Source organism: Cyprinodon tularosa, unplaced genomic scaffold, assembly GCF_016077235.1.
Source record: "Cyprinodon tularosa strain WSP-4 unplaced genomic scaffold, ASM1607723v1 ctg232, whole genome shotgun sequence".
Classification (NCBI taxonomy): Eukaryota; Metazoa; Chordata; class Actinopteri; order Cyprinodontiformes; family Cyprinodontidae; genus Cyprinodon; species Cyprinodon tularosa.
This window is the reverse complement of record NW_024038870.1, coordinates 249975-276338: the sequence shown is the minus strand read 5'-3', so window position 1 is coordinate 276338 and position 26364 is coordinate 249975. Positions and strand designations below refer to the sequence as shown.

The 26364-nt window shown below is 38.4% G+C and overlaps 1 protein-coding gene across 1 annotated transcript in view; it reads left to right on the top strand.

Annotated features, from left to right (window-relative positions):
- Positions 1-4322, top strand: part of tmtc3 (transmembrane O-mannosyltransferase targeting cadherins 3) — a 56919-nt gene extending 52597 nt beyond the window's left edge. Inside the window, exon 14 of the mRNA XM_038286930.1 lies at positions 3148-4322. Coding sequence (XP_038142858.1) covers positions 3148-3986 — 839 coding nt within the window. The 3' untranslated portion in view covers positions 3987-4322. The remainder of the gene's footprint in view (positions 1-3147) is intronic.
- The last annotated feature ends 22042 nt before the right edge of the window (positions 4323-26364 follow it).

Sequence of the window (26364 nt, the reverse complement as noted above, 5' to 3'; positions counted from 1 at the left end):
CCAGCGGCAGCCATTGTTGTTGTCGCCCAAGCGCGCTTTGGTCACATGGTTGATTACGTTACTGTTGATCATCTGTTCATCATCGTATAAAGCCCGCCCTGACAATTTGATTGGCCCGCCAGATATTGTGCTAGCATACTCGCTCTACTGTTGAGCAATGCCAGACCGAACTTCCCGACCTCAAACGTTGTGGGCGGGACTAAGTTCGGAATGGCCCCCAGGCTAGAGCCAGACAAGTTTAGCAGCACAAATTATTCAGTATCATACTGCTGAAGGCGTGATTAGCCCGAGTCTGGTTATTAACCAAAGATGAACTCAGCACGAGCACGCCACTGGTGAGTCAGATAAATAACAACAAAGGAAGATGGACTCAGTGCAAGCAGAGAAAGCCACTGGTGAGTCAGATAACTTATTGAAGAACTCAACATGGACAGGAACGCTACTTGTGAGTTGGATAAAGAAACTTATAGAATTCAACACGAGTAGAAACGCTACAGGTAAGTCAAAAGAGCCACAAAAATTACCGTGGTATATCAATGCGAGCAGTAAACTACTGCTGTTAGAAAAGAACAAAACTTACCAGTCATCGCAGCGGCGACCGCAGATCTGTTAAGGGTGAGAGTAACCACTTGTGCAGCCCCTGGAGGGTGAGACTTACCCGCAGCTCTGACCAAACCCAGTCACAGGACTTCTAGCAACAAACAGAATAACAGAGGAACACAGAAGAAACCAGCTTCACACAACCACACCTTCACTCGAGAAAAACAAAAGAGATTGAGCACTGGGTGCCATGTGACTATATAAAGTCACATGGGTCCAAGGCTACGTAGGCCCCCAACAGGTCACAGGTGACTTTATTGTCCTTAGTGTTTGAAGCATTGCCTCTGGCGGTAGGTAGTGATGAAATAGAACTAGAGATGGCCCAGGATAACCTGAGCCACTCTAACTATAAGCTTTATCAAACAGAAAAGTTTTAAGCCTAGCCTTAAAAGTAGACCGGATGTCTGCCTCACAGACTAAAACTGGCGTTGGTTCCATAGGAGAAGATCCTCATATTTAAAAGAACTGAATCACATTTTTATTTTAGGAATTCTAGGAACCACTAGTAAACCTACAGATTGAGAGCAAGGTGCTCTATTAGGAACATAGGAACAATCATATATCTGATATCAGATGGAGCTTGGCCATTTAAAGCTTTATAAGTGAGAAGGAGGATTTTAAATTCTTTTCTGCATTCAACAGGAAGCCAATGAGGAGAAGCAAGGATAAGAGAGATATGATCTCTCTTTTTAATTTTCATCATAACTCTGGCTCTAGCATTTTGGATCAGCTGAAGGCTTTTAACTACAGTTTGTGGACTTCCTGATAGTAAAGAATTATAGTTTCTCAGCATCACTGCAGGACTGTTTCTTTTTCCAATATTCCGAAATTGTAAACCCCACTTTGATAGTAGAGTTGAATTACGGGTCTTGATAAAAAAAAAAAAAAAAAAATGATGCCAAGTTTTAAAATGTTTTTTTCTGAGATCAATTTAATCCCATCCAAATACCTCCAGACTTTTTGAGTCAGATGCTGCGGCTGTCAATAGACGCTGCTGCCACCCTCTGGTTTATTGGGGAACTAATTGTTCCACCAAATATTCCTATCACACAATGTTGGAGATCTTTTAAAAAAACTCAAAATCGTAGTGGGTTGGTCTTTGGAATGAGGGACACCGCTGATAAAAAATCAAAATCTGCACATAACTTTTCACGTTATCCTCTACAAAGACAGATATATCAACAAAAAAAACCTGTAAAAATCTGTATTATTTTAAAACGACCACTTCTTGGAGACAGTTGCTTTGATTTTTCCACTTGAAGAACTGTGAAGTTGAAAAGTATAGAATTTTGTTAAATATATAATTGCAGTTCTATGTTGTTATAACTCTAAAAATGAGTCTCTCAACCTCCCAATCACAACTCTGTATCCCAGTGGAGAAAAGGTAAAAGTTACTGTCAGATCATGCTTTTCTTCCCTAATCCAGACCTGTTCTTCATGTCTTGCGAACATCATCCAATGTGTAATGGGGATGTACGTAGAAGTAAATTGATCTCATCACCAGGTATTCCTAAACACATACAGATGGTTCCTTTCCGTCTGCTGGGGAAAACTTACAGGTCAGAACAATCTGATGCAGAAAATAAAACATTAAATACAAATTGCAACCAGTTTGTCAGTAGTTAAAGCACTAAATGCATTTGAAGAATCAGAAACATCAGAATTAAGATCGCTTTCTCAGACAGGGTTAGGGAAAACCCCCTACATGCATAGGCCACATATTATGCATAACACAGGTGAAAGCTGCAAGTTGTAGGCCACACCCTTTTTGTTAAGCAACCTGAACTGCAAAACTGAAAGCACACGTTCCAAATATAAAGAAAAACAAAAACAAAATGATCTTTAATGGGGGTGTTGAACTTATATGTTTATTCAAGAACTATGATCTACAAAGTATTTAGATTTATTAAAGTTTTAAACTTAATCTGACCATTTACCCCCAATTTACAGGCTCTCAAGAGCTAAAATGGCATATCTTGTCATAAAGGCATATGTTTGTTCATTTGAATTGAGAAAAGTGACTAAAACTGCTAAATAAGTGGGAGTAAATTTATAATACCCGAGCAATGTGTTTTTTTTTAAAGGTACATGGTCATGTTACAGGCCTGTACAGAAGAGACCAAAAACCATTTAATCATAAGGTTATATACTCGAAGCATCTCTCCTTATAGTGTTTACATAGTCCTTTTGGGGGATAAATAGGATTCCTGCACCGGCTGAGATGAGCAGACATAAACAGTCATGGCACCATCTTAGTTAGTAGTACCACAGAACTATCAAAAAGCCACATGCTGACAATTAAAAAAGCTACAAAATAGAGCCCGGCTGTCCTTCAATGCTTCGGTCAAAGCAGCAGCCAGTTGTGGTCAAAGAACAACAGACAATAAGTAATTTAATTGATTTTCGATGCTCTGCCTCCTATCAGAATATGAAGAAGAAAATGATGAAGTCAGATTTCTACTAAAAGTGCGAACGCGCGATACATACTCATACAAGCAGTGCCATTTAAAACACAATTGAGTTTAAACTGTCTCTGCTTCTTTACAGGAGAGCCAAAGTTCTGGCCTGAAGCCAACCGTCGTTTCCTCACCTATGTGGAAGAGGAACCCAATGACGCCAATGGCTACTTTAACCTTGGCATGCTGGCCATGGACGCAAATGAAAACGCTGCAGCTGAGCACTGGATGCGAAAGGCCATTGGCCTGCAGGCTGGGTTCCGCAGCGCCCTTTTTAACCTGGCTCTACTTTACTCACAGTCTAAACGGGAGGTGAACGCATTACCTGTGTTAGATGAGCTCCTACGATATCACCCTGAGCACATAAAGGGCCTGATTCTGAAAGGCGACATCCTCATGAACCACAAGAAGGACACTAAGGGTGCTAAAGCCTGCTTCGAACAAATTCTGCAAATGGACCCCACCAACGTCCAAGGAAAACACAACTTATGCGTGGTCTACTTCGAGGAGCGGGACTTGCCACAGGCCGAGCGATGCCTGGAGGAAACACTGGCTCTGGCGCCAAACGAGGAGTATGTTCGTCGTCATTTGAACATTGTACGCAGTAAGATGGCTGCCATGAGCGCAGCTGGAGAGCCGCTCTCAAAAGTGAGAGCCAATGAGGAGAAGCCACAGGAAGTTTTGGGTGTGAAGGAAGGGAGGAGTGCTGATGCTGTTGGAAAGGGAGATGGAGATGAGAAGAATGTGCGGAAATCCTCAGTAGAAGGTCTCAGAGGCGGAGGGGCAGACCAAACAGAACCTTTAGACAGTACCCAGGCTGGCAAACGAACTAAGGGCAAGTCCACGGAAGAGATTAAAGATATAGAGGAGAAAAGAGCAGCAGCTCTGAAGAGACTGGAAGAGATAGAGCGCATATTAAGCGGCGATTGATCCTGATGCAATCCCGTGCTAGACTTCCTTTTCCAGAACTCTTCAGTACTTGCAGTAAAGCTACAAACCCCGTTAAAAATGTGTATCCTTAATCTGCTGGAATTTTATGACTGGTTTGTTTTTGATTTTTACAAGATCAGTAAATCTTTATTTTACTCCTTTCAAATCACAGATCCTATAAAAGAAAACAAAAACAGAAACATCCACCACAGAATAATTAATAAGCCCACTGCCGATGTGATTTGAACACGAATGTCATATTTTTTTGTTCCTGTTGATCACTAGATTTGTGTTTAATAAGATGTGACTCACTCCTCTGTTATTGTTAAAAAAAAAAGAATGATTGTAACGCAGACAATTAGAGGAAGTGACACGTTCCCCAGACCTCTCCAAGGCAGCAAGATAAAACAGTTCACAGCTCAAAATAACCTAAGACCCCTTCACACACACACACACACACACACACATACACCCCACAACAGGCTTATGCTTCATCACAGCAGCTGATATTTATTGATCTCACTGAGAACTTCCTGCTATGAGATCATGTTTTTTATTTTCTGCTGCCTTACCAGACTGTTAGCCCTGATCTGTTTTTCACATGTTCCCTCTCTGTTCCGTCATGTAGGAGGATCATTAGAGGTGGATGTTTTGGAATGTTTTTCCTAGTAAACTGTCCGGAGGATATTGTTTCTACATGCGTTACACCCAACTTTTTTATGTGATGGTTAAGGGCGATGCACACCACTCCTAAGCAGCACCATGTATTTTTTTTCATTGTTTTCCCTCACCTCCAGAAAGGGTTACTTTTTTTCTAATAGTTCATTTGTGAAATACTGTATGGATTTCCTAGATCCTACATATCATATGGAGTGAATTTTGTTCCATTGCTGTTACAAACTTTGTAAATTGAAATAAAAGAAAAATGCAAAGCAGAAATGACACCTAAAAAAATTTAAATTTATTATTAAAAAACAGGTTTTATATGTTCAAATTATATTTTTCAAAATTTATAAAAATGTATAAAAATTCTTTGGTTTCTGTTTTTCAGATTGAGTTTTACGTATAGCCTTCTTTTAAAATGGTGTTTTACAGATCACATTTTCTTCACATAAAGCCCAACACAATAAAAATGTTTCCATAGTCCAGCAGATCAATAGAAAAGGGTATTTGCTCCTCCCTGTAGAGGAAAGCTCGCCCCAAAAGTCAAGTGACTTTGATCTGGAAAACTATATTGATGAGATTGCAGTTTGCATTCCTTAATTAAAAAATATTTGAAATAAAAAAAAAATTTACAATCTGTAAAAAGGAAAAAAAGATCTGAAAAAAATAAATTAGAAAAAAACAACTTTAAAATCTGTTAAAGAAATTTTGAAAAAGTAAAAAAATCAACAAATAAAAAAAATTGGAAAAACCCAAATCTGAGAAAACAGCTAAGTTACCATCAAGTTTTTTTTTTCAATTAAAATGTTTTCAAAGTTTCATTTCTGAATTGCAGTTTTTTTTTTTTTTTTTCAAAATTTCAATTTACAAAATGTCTTTTTCTTTAAAAATGTCCCTTTACAAAACCTGCTATTTGCAGTAATATTGGAACAAAATTCATTTTCATTGCAGCACAAAATGGGAAAATCTAACGACTCACAGCAACCAAGGCATCATTTCAGCTGTTGCATATCTCAGCCTGATTTTGGCAAACTGTACTTTATATGGATTTTCTTTTATTGTTTTCAAGCAAATTTCATTTTGCCAATTCTATTTTCAATCTTACCACTAAATAAGCGCTGTCTGGCCAACCAAAAACATTTCTGCACCTTAGGCATTAACAACTCTGCCTCATTGAAAAAAGAACCCTTGGGAGCCGCTTAATTGCTGCAATAGGACAGGCTGTATTTCTCTAAGGTGAATTTAAAAGGTGATTTTTTTTTTCTCACAGGATTTCTGATGTTCCTGTGATATCATTTTGTTCTATCCATAGCACTGAGTATTGCTGCTTGTGATTTTATTAATTGGAGGAGGCACATAAGGAGACTGATTTCTGTAAATCAGTGAGGCGGTACTACTTAAAGGCATTGCCATGCATTAATGTTTCCCCAGCCCTAAAGATGTTACTCTCCATTTATATTCAGGGTTTTCATATCCATTGTTATTTATTAATAATATTGTAAAACACCACAGGTTAACGCCATGACTTTTGTGGGGTTTTTTGTACTATTTTTTTTTCTTTTTATCATATCAAGTGTCAGATTCATCATGTTTGATGGAAACCTTACGTCAGACAGTGTTAAACATTAACTAATTAACAGTGCGCCCCATATGGAAGGTATTGCTTCAGATCATGAAGCATCCAGTTTGCTATATTTTCAGTTTTACCTCATATCCTGAGTTTTCCACAATTTAGGGTTTTTTATAAGAGGTTGGTGGTGGTATTGGTTATTAAATAAAGTTGGATTTAAAAAAAAATCACATTGTCTCATGTGTTTAACATTTCTGAAGAGCTTCTTTTAATCTAGAAGTTTGCTCAGTGCTGCCATGAAGTAAATAATTGTAAGAATGTTGCAGATCATTTAAACAAAAAAAAAAACATGAATCAAGTGAAAGTTTAATTGGGTTGAAGAGTTTCTCATTCAACCCCTGTCAAATTTTTTTCAATCAGCTGTCAAATCCAATTTTAAAATTAAATTATATTAGTTAAATGGCATTCAGGCCTATAAACAGCAACCTTGATAACAGTGATAAAAGTGCAGCTAGAAGGATTTGTTATTCAGAATATGAGGATATTGCAAAGAGCCCAGAGATCTAAAATGTGTACATTGGATGTTAGATGTTTCTGTATTTTATATATATCTGAGCTGTCTTTAGTGTTCAGGGTAAACAGGTGGTGTATATTCTAGACTAATGTATAATGGCAAAACAGAGACAGAGCGGACCGGTTTGATGCAAATGCCTCAACGTGTAGCTTCTATTGCTTCACCATTCGCAGGTTCAAAAACAAGAACACTATAGTGGATAGGAAAGGGGCTCCAAACTGCTTTGCTGAATCCAAACAGGCTTTAGACTTACGGGTCTCATTACAAATAGACATGAATGACACTGTTCACATTGGCACTGCAGCTTCCCGGAAAAGAACTACGGTACATAAAAAACAAAACCCTAAGTTACCCAAATCTATCTAATCTCAACTGCTAGCACTATTCGATAGCGCTTCTTAATGACCCCCCATAATGGATTTATGCTATGGCCTAAAATATCCTTACCTATTTAATGCATTTGAATCGAGCCAATGCGTGAACAAACATACCTATGGATAGGGCTGGGTATTGTTAGGAACCTCACGATTCAATTCGATGCAGATTATTGCTGTTGTGATTCAATCCGATCCGATGCAATTCGATTCGATTCAGTGCTGATTTCTGAAGCCCTGTGACTCCAGGAGTTTTAAGAGCAGACTGGGATGCCAAGTTGTGCACATGGGCAAAGCAGCCAACATGTAATAACTCAGTGATATCGACAGCAACTAGCATGTTGGCAGCATTTTCTATAACAACAGCGGCTACTTTTCCGGTTATGCCCCATTCGTATATTGCCTCCATCAACATGTTCGCTATGCCTCCATCAACATGCTCCCTCTCTGACTTCCGTGAAGCGGCCTGGTCTGAGGCACCTTTGAAACTAATTCCCACTCATTTGATATGAAATGAGAAGTGATGGTTATGTAGGGGTCAGTCGCTCTCAAAGTCCAGCCATCGCATGTCAGCGTGACTCTTTCAGCAGCCTTTAGCGACTCCCACACAGCCGTCTTCACCTCTGTGTACAGTGCCAACAGCGCCCCCAACGGTCAGGAGGTGAATAGATTCTGAGGGGCTCCCGCATCGATTATGAATTTTGCATGTAATAATTGCAATGCATCGATTATTCACTTATTTTACCCACCCCTTCCTATGGACCATTTAGGTAGAGATCAATTACCCTAAAAGTCAGGTTTTTCGGGCTGTGGAAGGGGCTGAAGTACACAGACAAAACTCAGTAATACAAAAGGAAAAACAAAGAAAAACTATCTGCACGACCTTCTGGCTGGAAAGCAACAGTGATATCAAGTGCACCGCTGTGCAGGCGTTAGCTGATAGAGGACGAATTAGCACCTTAACGGTCTAAAACTGTGCCCTTGAACTCAAATCCTCGAGGGCCTGACTCTAATGGCTAAACTACCTCACAAGATCTGCAGAGCTTTAGTAGTTAGATTGCATTAGAGTCAGCCACAACCTCGTCCAACACGATTTTCTGTCGGATCGGATTCGGTGTGTTCTGGCCTTAAAGAACAAGGAGCTATCGGTGGACTTTTGCAGAAGCAGATCCACCCCACTGACACCAGTGAACATCCAGGGAAATGATATTGAGATAGTGGAATCTTATAAGTACCCAGGTGGTGATCTGAATAAAAAACTGGACTAGACTCACAACACTGACGCTCTGTATACGAAAGGTCAGAGCAGACTCTTCCTGCTGAAGAGACTGAGGTCTTTTGAAGTGCAGGGAACGCTCCTAAAGACCTTCTACGGCTCTGTTGTGGCATTAGCCATCTTCAATGGAGCTGTCTGTTTGAGGGGCTTATCTGTAGCTGAGAGAAAGCAGCTGTGTAAGCTGTTTAGGAAGGCCAGCTCTGTGATTGGATGGCCTTTGGACTTAGTGCAGGAGGTGGGAAACAAAAGAATCCTAACTAAATTAACAACTCTATTGGATAATGTTTCACATCCCATGCAGGAAGCTGTTGCAGAACTGGAGAGATCCTTGAATGACAGACTGCTGCACCCTAAATGCACCAGGGAGCGTTATCACAGATCCTTCCTCCCAGCAGCTGGAAGACTCTGTAACCACCACTGTTCTCAACAACCTCAATAAGCTGTTACATTCATGCAGAGTTTTCACAGTTTCTATCGTAGTCAGTTAAATAACATGCTGCTGTCATTTTGCACATCTCTGATGTTGCTAATTTCAAATATCCATTACTGTAAAAAGAGCCATAGCTGTATATTGGTTATTTATTCTCCAGGTGCAGTTTTTAATATTGTTAAAACACTTTACTGTACAGTATTTTATTGTATATCTTTTAACTATTCACTACACATTTCTAATTTCCACATTTGTGTGACCCTTTTTTCTATCGTTCTAAAGGGTTAGTGCTTAGTGGGGGGTGTGGGATTGGGTCCAACAGGGTGGTAAGAGCACCCTGGGGTGAGAGATGCATCAAAAATGGCTTTTTTAATGTTATTTTAAAGATCCTATACCAGCAGCGTCTGTTAGTCAGATGACACTCAAATGCGCATAAACCCAGATACTTATTCTGGATTTATTCAGAGAAGTCAAAACTTCTGATAAAGCTATCTGAAGTCTGAAGCAGCTAAAGAGCCTACATCAGATACGACACCTTTATGCTTGATTGAAATACTAGCTTTCCAGCAAAGATAAATCAAACACCTTCCCGATTAAATGTTTTTATGGTGCCACAAAATAAAATTCAGTTTACTTATTAAGGGCCAGTTGAGAACACGTCATCCTAAACTGCTTCAAATAATAAAATCAAAACATACAAATTACATCGGTAAAACATTTTCAAGCAAAGGAAACAGCTGATTCCATCAAGTCATCGGCTTGCAGAATGGATGAGCATGTAGCAACATTGGACCCTCGCTTGCATTGTGTTTTTGACTTGTCTTTTTTTTCTTTTTTAGCTTTTATTGTCATCACACTGTCACAAGTTCAGAGCAACGAAATAAACTCTTTGCATTTAACTTACCAGTTTGGGGAGCAGTGGGCTGCCTTTGTACGGCGCCCGGGGAGCAGTGTGGGGTAAAGGGCCTTTGCTTAGGGACCCAGGGTGGCAGTCTGTGGGAGTGGGGCTTGAAGTCAGACCCTTCTGGATTCCCAGCGCAATGATGCAACCACTACTCCCCTGCACTAGACTGCCACTATAGTAATAGTTCTGGTACAGTGTTGTAAGTGGATGCAATTTATGAGAACTTCCTCTAAAATATAAACAATTTCAATCAAATCTGGTACTTGCATAGTTGAAAAACCATCTGGTTCAAATTCTACATACACTGTACGCAAAAACCCAGATTATGAACAACTTTGAAAAGCTGATTCCTCTCCCTGAGGGATGTTTCCAGATATTAATTAAAGATGTTGTATCCATAAATTCATATATTTGATCCTGTAATACATATTAGGTATTGGTTAAAGAAAATGATCCATTACAATTTTTTTCACCCATTTTTTTTGTTTGTTTTAGAAATTACTGCACCCACTAAATGCACTCCAGTTGTGGGTGTTTTAGGCTATAGAGGCTGTTCAGTTGTGGTTTGCTCAAGATCCTTGTACCAGTCCAGTTTGAAATGCAAAACAAGTTTCATATTAAACTAAACATGGGGAAATGTGGTTTCTGTAACCCATCAAAGTTATAAAGTGGTACCAGCTTCCCCTTCCATCTATATGTTAAAATGGTTAACATCTCTTACAATGAAGTGGGATCTGTGGGGGGATTAAAGAAAAGAGGAAGCAAAATCTTTTAATGCAATAAAAGTTTGCAGATGTTTCACTAAGAATGTGATTGCAAGGTCAAGCCCTGGAATCCTTTTGTGTCACGACAGGCATGGATTCAATTTCAAACCCTTGTCTTGCCAGACATCGGATGTAAAATTAGAATTATCTTTATCGTAACCAGTTCTTCTGTTACTTGGTATGTTTAAGCTAAACGTTATTTTTAAATTGGGTTTTTTCAAATCCAAGATCTTTTTTAGCCAGAAAAAAGTGAATTGCAGAAGTTACATCATTGAACAAAGCCTTGTAGTTTTCCATGCATATCTTCCAACTAAAAGTGATATTTAATCAAACTAGAGACTAACAATTTTAAGGCTTCATTTGTGCTATTTATGAGGATCTTTCATCTTGTGCTATTACAAAACTTGCATATAAAGTTGCATATTTATGTTATATGGCAGTACATAAAAAAAAAAACAAGTCCCATTTGATCATGATAAAATAAGGTTGTATACACTGAGCGTCAGTCCTGAAATTGTTTTGATAGTCGTTTTTTTAGCCTAAATGATATTCGAGCACAGGCAGAATTAAGCAGACATAAGCGGACGTGGTACCATCTGCTAGCAGTGCGGTAGAACTATCAGAAAGCCAGATGGCGACAACTGATGCAGCTGGATAAAAGAAGCCGTCGTCCTGCTATGCCTTGCAGTAAGGGGACAGCTCAGCGTGGCCTAAGGCCAGCCAACATTAATTAAATTAACCAAACCCTTAAGTCAATCCTACATACCGGTAGAACTTCCTATGTGAACGTCCAGCAAAACTTATCACACTGGACTTTTTTGCAACAATTTCACACCCTGAGAAACTTGCTAGTCCCTCAGTACCTTTCTGAGAAATAGACTAAACTTTCTCATAATCTTCAACCAGAGCTTTAGTTGAAGGTTACTTACATTTTCAGTAAATCCTTTTTGGGGGATTACTGTTTTCCAACTGCCACATCGGTGAAAGCGAATAGCAGTGCAGCAATTGGGTGATTGCTTTTTTCACTAGAGTCTGGAAAAGGACACATGAAATAGATTATAAGATACATACTTTAGAATGGAGGGGCTGCTCAGTGGGGCAGTGGGTAGCACTGCTGATTGCAGAAAGAAGGTTGCGGGTTCGATTCCCAGCCCTGGGTCTTACCATGGTCTATTCAGGTGTAAAAGTGGTGTGGTAGTTGGATCTGTATTGCCAGAATTAGCTGACACCGGTTCCTGGTACAAGGTCGTCTCGGTCACTGATCAGGATCATAACCTTTACTGACAGGATTTGTAGATGCAGGTTGTCAAATGGGGGAGTTCAGGTATCTTGGAGAACTGTTCAAAAGTACAGGGAAAAGGAAAAGGAACAGAAGAGGAGATTGATGGATTGTTGTGCTAAGACAGAGCTAAGCCAAAAAGTAAAGCTCTTGATTTACTGGTCTGTCTACTTTCCTACCTTCACCTATGGTCATGAAATCTGGATCATGACCAAGCGAAAGAGATCTCAGATACAAGCATCTAAAATTAGCTTTCTCCATTGGGTGACTAGGCACTCCCTGTGAGGGGCTCGGTCATCTGGGAGAGCCTCTGAGTAGAGCCGCTTCTCTTCCACATGAGAGAAGTCTGCTCAGGTGTCTCGGACATCTATCACAGATTACCCCTGGATACATCCCTTTGAAGGTGTTCCAGACATATCCCACCAGGCCCAGGGTATGCTTGAGGGCAATGTTGTTTTTGTCAACGATGACGAAATTATTTTGTTGATACTCCTTTTTTTTAATGACGATTACTAAAACTGACAAGTTAAACATGGATCTTTGATGACGAAAACTTGACGACTCATGGATGTGAGTTTTCGTTGACGAGACGAGACTAAATAAAAATGTTCGTGTGTGGTCGGTCATTTAAAATGCATCATTGTACTGTGATCAGCTAAGCAGTATGAGTCTTCCTGCACCGTCCTGTTTGGTCACGCCCACCTCGTGTGCAGCGTTCCAAGTTTTGCATGACCACAGGTGGATCGTGGCAGCAGCTGCAGGCGTGAAATTAAGCTTGAATGATCCGGTACTGCGTGCTGAACCCTGACAAACTCACTCTGCTCTTCCACCTGTGCTTGTGCAGAAATGCGTCTTTGCGCAGTTTAGTTCTGAGTCTGCACTTTACGCTCAACACTGATGGTTCACTCTCAGCAGTGTGGCTCTTCCTGCTCTCTCTACTTAATAGATTAGATGTGGCTGATCATCCTCTGCCAAGCGTAAAAAAAAAATCCCTTTTTCTAACTATCAAGATTTTATTTCTTCCAGCTCACAAGAGGTGATACTAAACATTCTTTAATATCTACCAAACGGAGTCCCTTAATTGTATCGAAAGAAAATATTTTATTGTATAGTGTTTATTTTGGGATAAAGACCCAGATAAAAAGGTACATAGATCTTTGATTATTTGTCTCTCATAGTTCTCATTGATATTTATTCAATTATGATGTAAATGTTTCCTTGTTTTGTCGTTAAAACATTTTCTCTGCTTCCTTTAAATATTTCAACATTTTAGTTAGCATATTCATTCACTTTAGGTCTGGATTGGCATGGCATTACAAGCCAATTATGTGAGTTCTCCCTGTATTTTGTTTTATATCAAAACCCTTTGAATTTAAATCTAAAGCCATGATGAGCTTCATGGCAGCATTCTATACCCAGAATTTGTAGTAATTAGGCAAGAGCTGTCAGTCTGGTAATGAATCTGGTTGTTTATTCAAAATCGTAAAAGTTAACTGTTTTATGAATTGCAACGTAAACCTGACCAAAACTAGACTAAAATCTTTTTGAGTTTTAGTCAGCTAAAACCGACAAAAACTATCACATATACTAATGACTAAAGTTGCCACTAAAACTAATAACAGTATTTGTTCTGAAGACTGGCTGTCAATTACAAAACTACAGGAGAGTTTAGTTTTAAAGCTTTATTTTCAAACTACATAATATAAATTTTGGCCAGAAATTGCCACCAGTTTTGACATTACGACTCTTCACTGGTGAAATGTTACTCCTCTTGAATGAGAATTTAGATCTCTTCATTGTGCTGTTAACTTTGCAGGAATCCCTGATTCCGAGCATGCATAGAGGAGAAATCTCTGAAACCTCAAGCAGAACCAGACTGAGGCCTTCTTCCACGACCAGGGGGGGGGGGATAGAGCAGTAGTCAATTAACATATAAAAGAAAAAGGGCAGTGTATCTATTTTGAAGAGCATTAAATCTTTGTCAGAAGCAGCTCAGCTGAGTGCCTTCATCTAGGAGGGTGTCACAACTGAACACAAAGCCAGACCAGATGCTGCTACTGCGGAGAGAAAAAAAAAACAGCAAAAAAAAGAGAGGCCTATAAGTTCAGCCTGAGGTCTTGACAACCACAGTGAGAAAAGTGTGAAGGAGAGATAAAGGGCACATATGGAAGATTATTTATTTACAATTCAGAATTAGTCTTTAGAAATAGAAACATCAATACTCAATATGATATAAGGCCTGTGTGGCTCATTTTCTCTTCATTGGTGGTGGACTTTAGAGCCAAAGGTCTACAACCAGGTACTCTCCAATGCTTTATTCTGGGTGTCCTGGGCAAACTTGGCCAAAATGTGAATCATTTTGGTTTAAATTTGTCACCTATTTTTAGATCATTTTGACATGTGAAGTTGTACCACATATTTCTGGACAAAATACCCTACAGAATCAAAATAGCTCTCAACAGTCCACAGAATGGGTGAAAATCAGAGCAGTGGATCAGTTCAAGTATATTTATTGTTTAATTTTAAGTCACAGTAGGATAGGTTGAGAAATAAATAGACTGTTTGGGTCTTGCTCAGATCTTAGGAAAGTTGAAGAGCAATCATTGAAGATTTAGAGTCCAACCTTTAAGCCTGAGACTAATTTATTCCCAAGGAGATTCTTCCAGGACTCATTTGTGAACATGCAACATTGCAGATGTAGGTCACGATACACAGCTTTAGTTTGGAGGTTGAGGTTAAATAAAGATCGTAATGAGTTGATGATTGATGATTTATTGCTATGGATTGAATTTTGTTTCATTATTGTTTCAAGCAGGGAACACATGTACTAAATCAAATTTTCAGAAGAAACACAATTGGTAAACAAGAAATAAAAAAAAAATGCAATCCAGGAGGGAAACTTTTTAACAGATTTTTGAAGAGTTGCTTTTCGAGTTCTTGTGTAGATTTTATTATTTCAAAGACTTTTTTTTTTTTTCAAAAACAGGGTTTTACAGATTGATTTTTGCTTAAGTCCATGCAGATCAATAAAAATGCATCTTATATTGACATTTTTTCAGTGTGGTGGTTTTCTTACAATCAGGGAAATACAGGCCCGAGAAGGAAACAACAGCTGGAGGTTTGTGGACTGAATTAATTCCTAATTTATTCATTCTGCTAATTAATGAAAAAAAAAACCGTTAAAATGTGAAAGGGGAAGTTTTGTCTTTATTCCATAACAAAGATTCTGTGAGAATTTTTTTTTATTTGGTATGATATGCTAAGCAGTCTAATAAAGTAATATTGTATTTTAATTTGAAAATATTACATACTGGACCGTCTTTTATTTGCTTGAGCTTTTTGTTTTTTTATATATATATATATATATATATATATTTTATTTTTTTTTTCAAGGATTTATACCAGAGGGCTCAGTTTTTCTATAAGCAAATAACATTCAATTCTTCAATGTGGGTCAAACCAGCTCATTTTCGAGAAAGACTCAATGTGATGTTAAAACTAGATGCTGTTTACTACTTTTAGAGCAACAGACTTTCTCATCATCCTCCATTTCTTTGGGAATTCCCTTCATGCGATGTGACATCCGGCTGCAGGAATTTAGCTGTTCTCAGCCAATAAACTTATAGATGTTTGGACAGAGGAACTACTGAACAGATAACATTATATTTCATCTCAAGGGTGCTGGATGGGTTTGAGGTTAGAGCTAAGTTATATTTCAGTTGCATGGAAGCTTTGTTGACCAAAATCACATGATGAGCAGTTCAGAATGACAGAATAGGCCTTTGCTGTGTCCTAACATCTGCCCTAACCCTTCAGTCATTTTATAGAGCGTGGACTATATGGTTAAGTTTATGTTGCACTCAGTTAATTGACCGTTTGGAAAGATGACCACTACTTTTCCGGCTCCCCTCACAATGCCTTTCTTTGTTCTTTCATGCCCCAAAAACAAATCCCAGAGTTCTCCCTGCAAATCATTTAGCTAGGCTGTTACTAGGTGTACTGTATCTGCTCTCCTAGGAACCATGGATGTACGCTACTTTTGAAGGTGCATTGTGGGAAATTTTAGGTCCACTACTTTTTCATCCACTAGACATTTAGACACTCGTATAGAATGGCTAAACCACTATATAGCGCCCTATATAGAATAATAATAATAATATTGATCAGTTCACTGCATTAGTTCCATTTTAATGTAAGCTGAATGACCCATGGGGAGTCCAAAAGCAGAAGAAAAGATTTATCCCACTATATTTTTCAAATACATTAAGAAAATACAGCAGTGCATTTTTATTTATTTATTTATTTTTGGTGTGTTCTCCCTCATTTTTAAGCGGTAAACACCGAAACAAAGCATTGATATATTGACCAAATGCCATATATTGACCGATGCCATTTTTTGGGCCTGATACCGATACCTGGCTGTGCAGTATTGCCCAATACCATCTGTTTGAAATTGATGTGTGTGTGTATATATGAAGAACTGCATACTACTGGGATGTAAAATAATTGCCATTATGGCTTTGTCAAGCTGCTGCCTACCTTTGTGAAGCAGGAAAAAGACTAATACAAAGTGAATCCAGTAAAACTTTTTATTGCCTACCTGGGATTATTAAAGTATTTCTGATTCGGATTCCTGGTTGATGGGACAGGTGTTGTGAATGAAACGGTGCCCAGCCTGAAAGAGCTCCTGTGTGTCTCTGAATGTGTGCATTGGTGACTGAAAGACATCTTCTGCCTCCATTTATCTGTTTACTACTGTTGAAATAATGTGTATTTAAAGACATTCCAATAGTGGAAAAAATTGCAGGGGGGACTATTAAAAAAGGTCTAATCAACCAAAACTTTTGTGACCCCCATACAGTACCTCCGTGGACCCCCTAGGTGTCGCGGACCCCCTGTTGAAGAAATCCGCGATACCGGTATCGGTGCAACACTAACCAAAACCCCCATCCTGCAGGTCTCATCTGTCACCGGCAGTTTGCTCGTACCAGGATTTAAGCACACATGCATAATTTTACATAGTGATCATAAATCAAACAAATCAATGCATTTTATACTGTAGCAGTCGAAAAGCTTGCATAGATTTTTTTGTGGGGCCCAATATCAATGTCTTTCATGTGACCTGAATTCCTGGCGCGCCCCTGGCCAAGAAGCTCATGGCGAATATAGAAGAGCCTGCAAAGGCAAGACGTGTTTCAATCAAAAGAAAACCAAACTTTCTTTTGAGGAAATCAAGTCATAGACAGAGAGAAAATAACGAAACATAAGCAGGAAAGCATTTTGAAACCACAATGTGCTTTCTATTACATTGTGATAAAAAGCACAATGTTGGTAATATATGTTTAGAGTAGTACAATATTTTTATTTTTCACTTGTAACAAAACAAATTTTTGGTAAAACAAAAAAAAAACAAAACAAGCAAAACCGAGTAATCAACATGTTAACATTTTCTAGTTAAAGTCAAATTATATGACTTTGGTTTTTTTCACGTGGGTTTTTCAACGCCAGCTTTCCACTTAGTTGCATAAAGGTTTTTCAAATAGCAGTTCTGCCACAATTGGTGTGTAAATGTGTGTGACGTGGTGAATGAGGAACAGATTGAGCTTTGTTTTGGCTACAGTTAAGAGGCTCGCTAAATTAGAGGAAGCAAAACATCAACAAGATTTACAACTAGAAAGCAAAAAAACAGCTGTTTTTAATCAATGTTTTTTCTTTATGTTCTGTTTTTATTTATCAGCTGTTTGGAATCCATTCTAACATGTTTTGCTGTTTAACTAGAATAAGATAATTCTACATAATGCTCTATGTGTCATAAGGGTCTATTTTTGAGGAACAAAAAAAAGAAAAAAATAATATATATATATATATATATATATATATATATATATATATATATATATATATATATATATATATATATATATATATATATATTTTTTTTTTTTTTTTTTTTTTGTAACAGCTAAAGATTTCTAACTTATGTTTAGCGGTTAGTTGGATGATTTGGGTCGGCTGGTTACTCCAGATTAATGGATCAAATTTGAACATGGACATGTTGTCTGGTTGAGGTGTTGTTTCCAGTTTCACAGCAATCAGTAAAGTGTCAGCTTCGTTTGAACAGCCAAGGTTTGATTTTGTGAGTTGGGTTTATTTATTCACCTCACTGCCTTTGACCCCAGAACGTTTGAGGCCGTATGCAAACAGGAAAATATTAAAGTGTCATGGCTTTCTGCAGCCCAAAGGAACTTTCAGGTCCTTAGGCAAACATGATCCTTCCCTGCAGACAAGCGGACACCTTCTCTAAGCCCAGAACAAGATAATATAAGATATCCCCCTTACTCACACACATACACACATTACACACACAGCATTCTGTAACTACAAGAGAAACATTTACCATCGCAGACATTAATTAAATTTCCATGTCTTTCTTTCTCTTTTCATGTTTTAATATTCTCATCTCTACCCTATTACTTTACATACACCATACTTTTGGTGTATGTGGATTTTTGTTTGTTTTCCAGTTCAGAATATGTTCAGATGTAAATCTTAAAAATAATAAAAACCAGGAAATTGCTATTGTGTTACTGTTACATGTAACAATTACAAATCAATCAGAGTTGACAATATCTTACAAAAGTGAGTAAATGCCTTACATTTTGACATTTCTCTAAATACTTTGATATATCACAATAGAAAGGGATGAAACTTTGACACAATGCAAATGTTGTCAGTGTGGCCAACATTTCTGGTATCCATTGTTTTATAAAAGGAAAACTCCAGATGGTCACATAAATAACTCATAAACCAAACCTGGACAAAAATGATGATACCTTTAATTCCAAAAAATATAAACACAAAAACAGTCCACTGGACTTTGTTTCTAGTTTCGCTTCCCATCCAAGCAGCTTTTTTCAATTTTTTCAAAATGTCAGAATTAGCATTAAGTTCGAAGCTTTATAGAGTTCCCCAAAACAAAACTACCTTTAATTTGATTTTATTTTTTTGTTAAATCTTCTGAGTTGATCGCTGCAATCAAACACGTGCAACTGTTAATAAGACTTTCTCTCTGCAGATATTCTGGTCCACTCCTCCTGAGCAAACTGCTCCAGTTGTCTGAGGTTTGATGGAGCCTTTTCCAGACGGCATGTTTCTGTTCCTTCCAAAGATGCTCACTAGGATTTAGGTCAGGGCTCATAGGAGACCACTTCAGAATAGTTATTTTTTGTCCTCGTAGCCATTCTTAATTTTTTAGCAACGAGTTTTGGATCATAATTGTGTTACTTCACTGACCTGTGAATGAGACCAAGCTTCCTGACACTGAGGAGAAGATTTCTCTCTAGAATCCGTTGATAATCTTTCAAGATTTCACTGAACCCTGCAAAGATTCAAAACACCCTGTGCCAGATAGGCCCACTGACTGATTACAGGATTGTAAGTTTACACACCTTGGTTTAGCATGTCAATTTGTTCACATTATATTCAGTCTTTTTTAGGGGTGAAATACAGGAAGTTATGTTTGTTTTAGTAGTAGAAGATTTGCTTGGAATGCTGGTTGTTGCTGTCATAATATATGCGCAATGGTCTTGTGGTAAACCATCATAGTAAACAGCTTTATAGCACCACCAGTGCAGTACTATGAAAATGTTAGTAAAGTGTTTCTGGTGCTTCTGTGTTGGCTTGGCTGGTGGCTGTAGTTACGCAAGTTAGGATTCTCCTGAGTCTCATTCCCCCGTCCTGCCTCTAGTTCCTTTAATTCACTGATTTTATCATCATTGTTACATTTATGAGGGAAGGTGTTAACCCTTTAAAGCCCAAACCATGGAATAATTGTCAGACAACTCAAATTTTGACATTGAACAGTTTAACAAAAATATCAAAAAGGGTTAATTTAGATAAGTTATTTGTATCTGATATGTTTAGATAAGTTAATCTTTTAGACTTTAGGCATTTCTATAAAATTTTTTTTATTGATTTTCTGATTGTACAGGTCTGGTAAAACAACAACAAAAAATATTACATAGATGACATAGATGTCCCAAAAATCTATCAAATATGATCTGCTTGGTGTTAAAGGGTTAAAATAATGAAGGTAATACTTCTCAAAATTTTAAACCATTGTTTATACGAAGCAAAGAAAGAGATGATATAAAAACTCCATAAAAGTTCCCCAATTGAAGTAATCTAATTTACTTCCGTCCCATTCACTTGCATTTACAAAACATTTTCTAATTAAAACAGATAAGTGTTGTTGATTTGCATTTGTGTACACCACAATGTCTAATATTTTCTCTTAAAAAAATAAGTGTGGCAAAGTGAAAGGATCCAAAAGCATCTCGTTTTCCATTGTTATGTACACAGGAAAAACTTAATCTGTACGGGGAAACGCAGTGTCATGCCCATAGCAATAGGGATACTAAACCAGTTTAAAAAAACACAGTGGTTGTATTATAACTCAAAGTCCCTTGAAGTTTCTAGATGTGATTCGTTTTTAAGCAGGAAGTGTTTGTAAGCATCTGACTTTTGCTGTGTTTCATAAAACGTGCCATCATTTAGGCATGGCAGTAAATGACCATAATTTTAAGCTTTTCTTTCAGTGACCTTGTGGAAATCTTAAAATAACATCAGGAAGTGTTAAAAGAAACGGAGTATGATGTATTAAATGCACCGTGCAGAAGGCCTTAGTCTGTGTAGCTGTCATCACACACACATACACTCACCGGCCACTTTATTAGGTACCCCATGCTAGTAACGGGTTGGACCCCCTTTTGCCTTCAGAACTGCCACAATTCTTCCTGGCATAGATTCAACAAGGTGCTGGAAGCATTCCTCAGGGAGTTTGGTCCATATTGACATGATGGCATCACACAGTTGCCGCAGATTTGTCGGCTGCAGCTCCATGATGCGAATCTCCCGTTCACCATATCCCAAAGATGCTCTATTGGATTGAGATCTGGTGACTGTGGAGGCCATTTGAGTACAGTGAACTCATTGTCATGTTCAAGAAACCAGTCTGAGATGATTCCAGCTTTATGACATGGTGCATTATCCTGCTGAAAGTAGCCATCAGAAGTTGGGTACATTGTGGTCATAAAGGGATGGACATGGTCAGCAACAATACTCAGGTAGGCTGTGAGGTTGCAACGATGCTCAATTGGTACCAAGGGCCCCAAAGAGTGCCAAGAAAATATTCCCCACACCATGACACCACCACCACCAGCCTGAACCGTTGATACAAGGCAGGATGGATCCATGCTTTCATGTTGTAGACGCCAAATTCTGACCCTACCATCCGAATGTTGCAGCAGAAATCGAGACTCATCAGACCAGGCAACGTTTTTCCAATCTTCTATTGTCCAATTTCGATGAGCTTGTGCAAATTTTAGCCTCAGTTTCCTGTTCTTAGCTGAAAGGAGTGGCACCCGGTGTGGTCTTCTGCTGCTGTAGCCCATCTGTCTCAAAGTTCGACGTACTGTGCATTCAGAGATGCTCTTCTGCCCACCTTGGTTGTAACGGGTGATTATTTGAGTCACTGTTGCCCTTCTATCAGCTCGAACCAGCCTGGCCATTCTCCTCTGACCTCTGGCATCAACAAGGCATTTCCGCCCACAGAACTGCCGCTCACTGTATGTTTTTTCTTTTTCGGACCATTCTCTCTAAACCCTAGAGATGGTTGTGCGTGAAAATCCCAGTAGATCAGCAGTTTCTGAAATACTCAGACCAGCCCTTCTGGCACCAACAATCATGCCACGTTCAAAGTCACTCAAATCACCTTTCTTCCCCATACTGATGCTCGGTTTGAACTGCAGGAGATTGTCTTGACCATGTCTACATGCCTAAATGCACTGAGTTGCCGCCATGTGATTGGCTGCTTAGAAATTAAGTGTTAACAAGCAGTTGGACAGGTGTACCTAATAAAGTGGCCGGTGAGTGTATAAGCACATCCATAGAATTATATACTTGTAAAGACTGCGTGACTTATTTTCCATTCATTTCTATGGCCTAACTGTGACCATAGCTTTAAATCTAACTATTACAAGTACCAATAACCAACACAAAATGCAAACCTCTCATTACTGGTTAAAAATGTCTGACACTTGTCTATCAACAGCAGAAGATGGAACATAAACACACAAACACACTAAAAACACATTGCTGTGAATTCAGAGGTGACTATCCACAGCTGAGTATTTGGGAGAAGAGGAAATCAGTAAAGCGAATCGAATACAAATCTAGGTAATTATTGTTTTCCCTTGGTGCTAGAAAGGCGTCCAAATATTTTTTCTCATTTTTATCAAAAAAATAATAATATTGTTAGTCATCTTGCACTCCTTAAATAGAGGTTTATGTTATCTGCTGTATAAATGAGCATTCTCTCCAAGGCCCATCTTTACAACCCTCAACATGTCATCTGTATGTCAGGAAGTGAGGAGAGGGTCTCTGACATCAGAGCTTAAGGGGGTATTGGGTCTTCGGTAGGCTGAAGAAAACCAAGAAGAAGATGGCATCAGCAACATTAAGGCAGAAGAGGCATGAGATATGGAGTCAAAATAGCTCCAACAAATCATTAGGGTCTGATTAATGTGTTTTTTAAGCAACAGCATAGCAGCTTGCAGGCTCTATAACTCCTTATTAACACATTGTAATTTTAAGCCACTTTCAGATTCATCCTGTATTCATGATTAATGTGTTGTATATAACTGAAAGCTCTCAACCACGAATGGGGGGGGGGGGGGGGGGGGGGGCAATCAGAAGAAATGTATTGATAAAATTACTTTGGCGCTCAGACCTCGGCAGGAAACATAGCACTTAATTTTGATTAATATGCATGAACAGTAGGGTGACCAAACGTCCGTATTTCCCAGGACATATCCGTATTTCACGTCCTGTCCCGGGCGTCCCGGGTTTTTTTTAGAAAGTGAGGAAATGTCCTGATTTTTTAAGTTACCTTCATTGGACCATTAAATCTACAGGCGCTAGGGCACTGCGCATGACGCTGCGTGTGACGTAATCCCTGAGCCGCGTCAGTGCGGGCAGCCCTGTTCTTAATCAGAAGATAGATAGCGTGGCTGTCAGTACGCCAACAACATGCAAAAGCGCAAATGTATGTTTACCAAAGATTTACAAAAGAGTTTCCCCGCTTTCAGACCAGGTCGAGACAAACGGGAGGCCTTGTGCACAGTGTGCAAAGCAGGCACATATGTCTCGGTGTCCAATGGAGGTGCAAGGGATCTGAAAGGCCACCTGGACACCGAAAGTAAAGATAGTCTATTGATATGTTTGTTCGTTTTTGGTACATTTTGAGTTATTTTTGCTACACAAGAGGTATTTTTGTTAATTAGCTCATTTGTTAATTTATTTTTTCCTATAGCCTACAGAACAGACATTATTTCGTTCATTGCTGAGGCTGAGTATCATCTGTTATTGGGAGTTGAGAGTTAGTGTTAACTTTTATTGTTAAGTGAGGGGTGTTTAGATGAGACATTATTTCTTTCATTGTGCTATTCATTCATTAGAGGAATTGTTAAGCTTTTTTAATAAATATATTTTGAATGAAATTATCATTTGTTATTGGAGTTATTGCTGTTGACTTTTACTGAAAAGCATTTTTACTAAATCAACTGTAAATATCATGTTTTTGTAGGATTACGTAGGCAGACCCCTAAAAAGTACATGGACCCAATATGATACCTTTATTTTACAGTTTACATGATGTAACTTAAGCAATACAGGGGGGGTTTACTGTAGGCGTTTGCAGAAAGCAATTTCTTTTTCACACCGGTGAAGATGAGGGAGCTGTCTAAACACACCAAAAGTGCTGACATCACAGACGCGTTCAAAAGACACAAAACATGAACCCAGAAATGTACAAGTTTTTTTTTTTAGAGATTAGGACAGTTGTCAAGAGAGTTTCAAAGAGATTTTTTTTACCATTTTCTGACATATATGTGGAGAAAAAGTAAAGTCTACTGTTTCCCAATATAGCACTGAAAATTGATGTATCAATGCTGGACATAAGCCAGACAGATTTGCTTTTACAGGTGGACCATTGCTATAAAGTTCCACCTAATAATTGTGTATGAAATTTTATCAGAAGTGGGTGGGAAAAAAGTACAAAGTCAAAGGACACAGAGAGAGAAAGGGAGTTAAGTAACGGAGAGAGGATAGGAAATAAGGGTAAAAGAAAGAGATCAGTGAGAAAAAAGGAGGAAGAATAAGGGAGAGAAAAAAAAACAACATAGAAAATACAGAATTACTCCAAGCCTGCTCCATACCTGTAACAATCTAGAAAGGAGAAACACATTAAGTACATGTATACAAATATGAGAAGCACAACCTATGAAAATTACCCACTCTTATTTAGAGCTATATATAGTTATAGCTGAAGCTTAGTATTTAGCATAGCTTTGTATACGTGAACACTTGGATCCAAATGCTTTAGGGTGGATACACTAAATAAGGTTTCTAAGGCTCCTTTAACAGGATAAGATGCTCAATAGCAGGTATGAGGAACCTTAGGCTCACCCCTAAAATCCCAGGGCTGATACAGAGGAGATTAGAGCCCCAGATATCCAAAGGCACGCCAAAGTAAAGGGAAATTCATTCATTCATTGAGATTTTAAAACAAAACCTCAACAACAGAGGAATTAGGGTGGCTAAGGATAGCTTGCCCCACAATGAACCCTGCAAATCCACTGTAAGTGAACGTTTAGCTATAGAGCAGAATATGGAGCATATTATTATTATTATTGTACCCTGTGTTACTTTTATATTTAAGGTTATTGAAATGAAAGCTCAGTTTTTCTGGTTCTTTTGTATTGAATAGTTCATAAGAACAATTTCAAAGGCAAACCAGTTTTAGATGTGTTAGCCCAGTGGTTCCCAAAGATTTTCTTCTGGGCCCCCCTTTGGATTACAATAAAATTTCCACGCCCCCCCTGCAATGGCATTGCGCGCGCGCCCCACACTTTGGGAACCACTGTGTTAGCCAATCTGAGAAAATTAGGTTTGAGGGAAAGCTTATAACTGCGGAATGTTAAAGAAACATCATGAGGGTTCCTGTAAATGCAGGCAGTGATTAGTATTTTCAATACTAAAAGCTTGATCAGACTGTTTATAATGGTAAATCAGAGGTAAATATGTTTGCCATCTGAGAACAATTCGGTTGATTTATTTACTTTAACCTCAAATTCTCAGTTTTAATGACATTTTCCACAAAATGAAAGGAGGCTTTCATTGACAATAACTTCAAAGAATGCAGCTTTTGGAGAGAAATACCAGGAAGAATCATGAGGGTTCACTTAAATCCAAGCAACGTAATGGAAGCACTTTGATTGGTGATGTTAGTACTAAAAAGCTCAACAGAGTAATCAAGATGTCACACCCCAGTACAAAGACACCAGCATTTAAGCCCATCTAAGAAAATTAGATTTTAAGGCTAACTTTATAGTTTGTTTGATAATGTACAAAATGCACAAGAGTTGAGCTATTTTTAATCTGCCAGTGATTCTGCCAGACTTAATTCTATTTAGAAAGCCTTGGAGAAGCATCAAATAAGCTTCGGCAGTAAATAGGTTTTGCTAGTTAAAAATAATTGTGTGTATAAGCCCTTTTTGTTTGTGCCTGGTCCAATATATTTAACTTGAATGACCACACAAAATACTCAGGATCACTGTATTTATTCTCACAATAATAAAACCAAGTTGGTGATTTAAAGTGGTGCAGTACCCCCTGTCCAACAGTGTTTGTCTGACGATACCAATCTTATCTTTAACATTAACACCAATGAGCATTAAGCATTGGTATTAAGAACATACAGGGGTTTGTTAAGAAGGTATGAGACATTTAGATCTCTGTTTTATGATTGAGCTGAAATATTGGGGTGCTTTACAATTAACATGGAGAAACTTTAACTCTGTTCCATATTTGCCACCAAAAAGGTAGGAGAAACATAATACTTCCCTTTAATTTTTTATTGCAGCTCTTGGTGAAGTGGGTCTAAAAAGCTTTTAATTGCATTTTGTGGACTAGTGGATAGTAAAGAATAATGATAATAATAGACCAGCTTCAAAACAACAAACACATCGACTGTTTAATAAATACATGGACTAGTTTTTGAGCATCACATCACTGAGTCCAAAAACTCCCCCCACTGTTTTTGGACTGTGGGAGGAAGCCAGAGTACCCGGAGAAAACCCACACATGCTCAGGAAGAACATGCAAACTCCATGCAGAAAGACCCCAGAACCTTCTTGCTGCAAGGCAACAGTGCTATCCACTGCACCACTGAGCAGATATACAGTAAATGTATAAATGAATAAATAATAACTCTTTGATGTTGTTGTTGTTGTTTTTTTACCTTGAGTACCTTTTGGTATTTATTTGTATATATTTTACTGTGCCTAACTGGATGTACTCTAGTTCATCCATTTGACATGAAAACTGGCTCCAAGCTCATCAGCTCAACTGTTTCTGCTTCCAGAGAGATCCCTCTGTGGAGCTATTTGTGGGTCAGTGTTTCAGTTTTCACTTTGTATTTCTGCT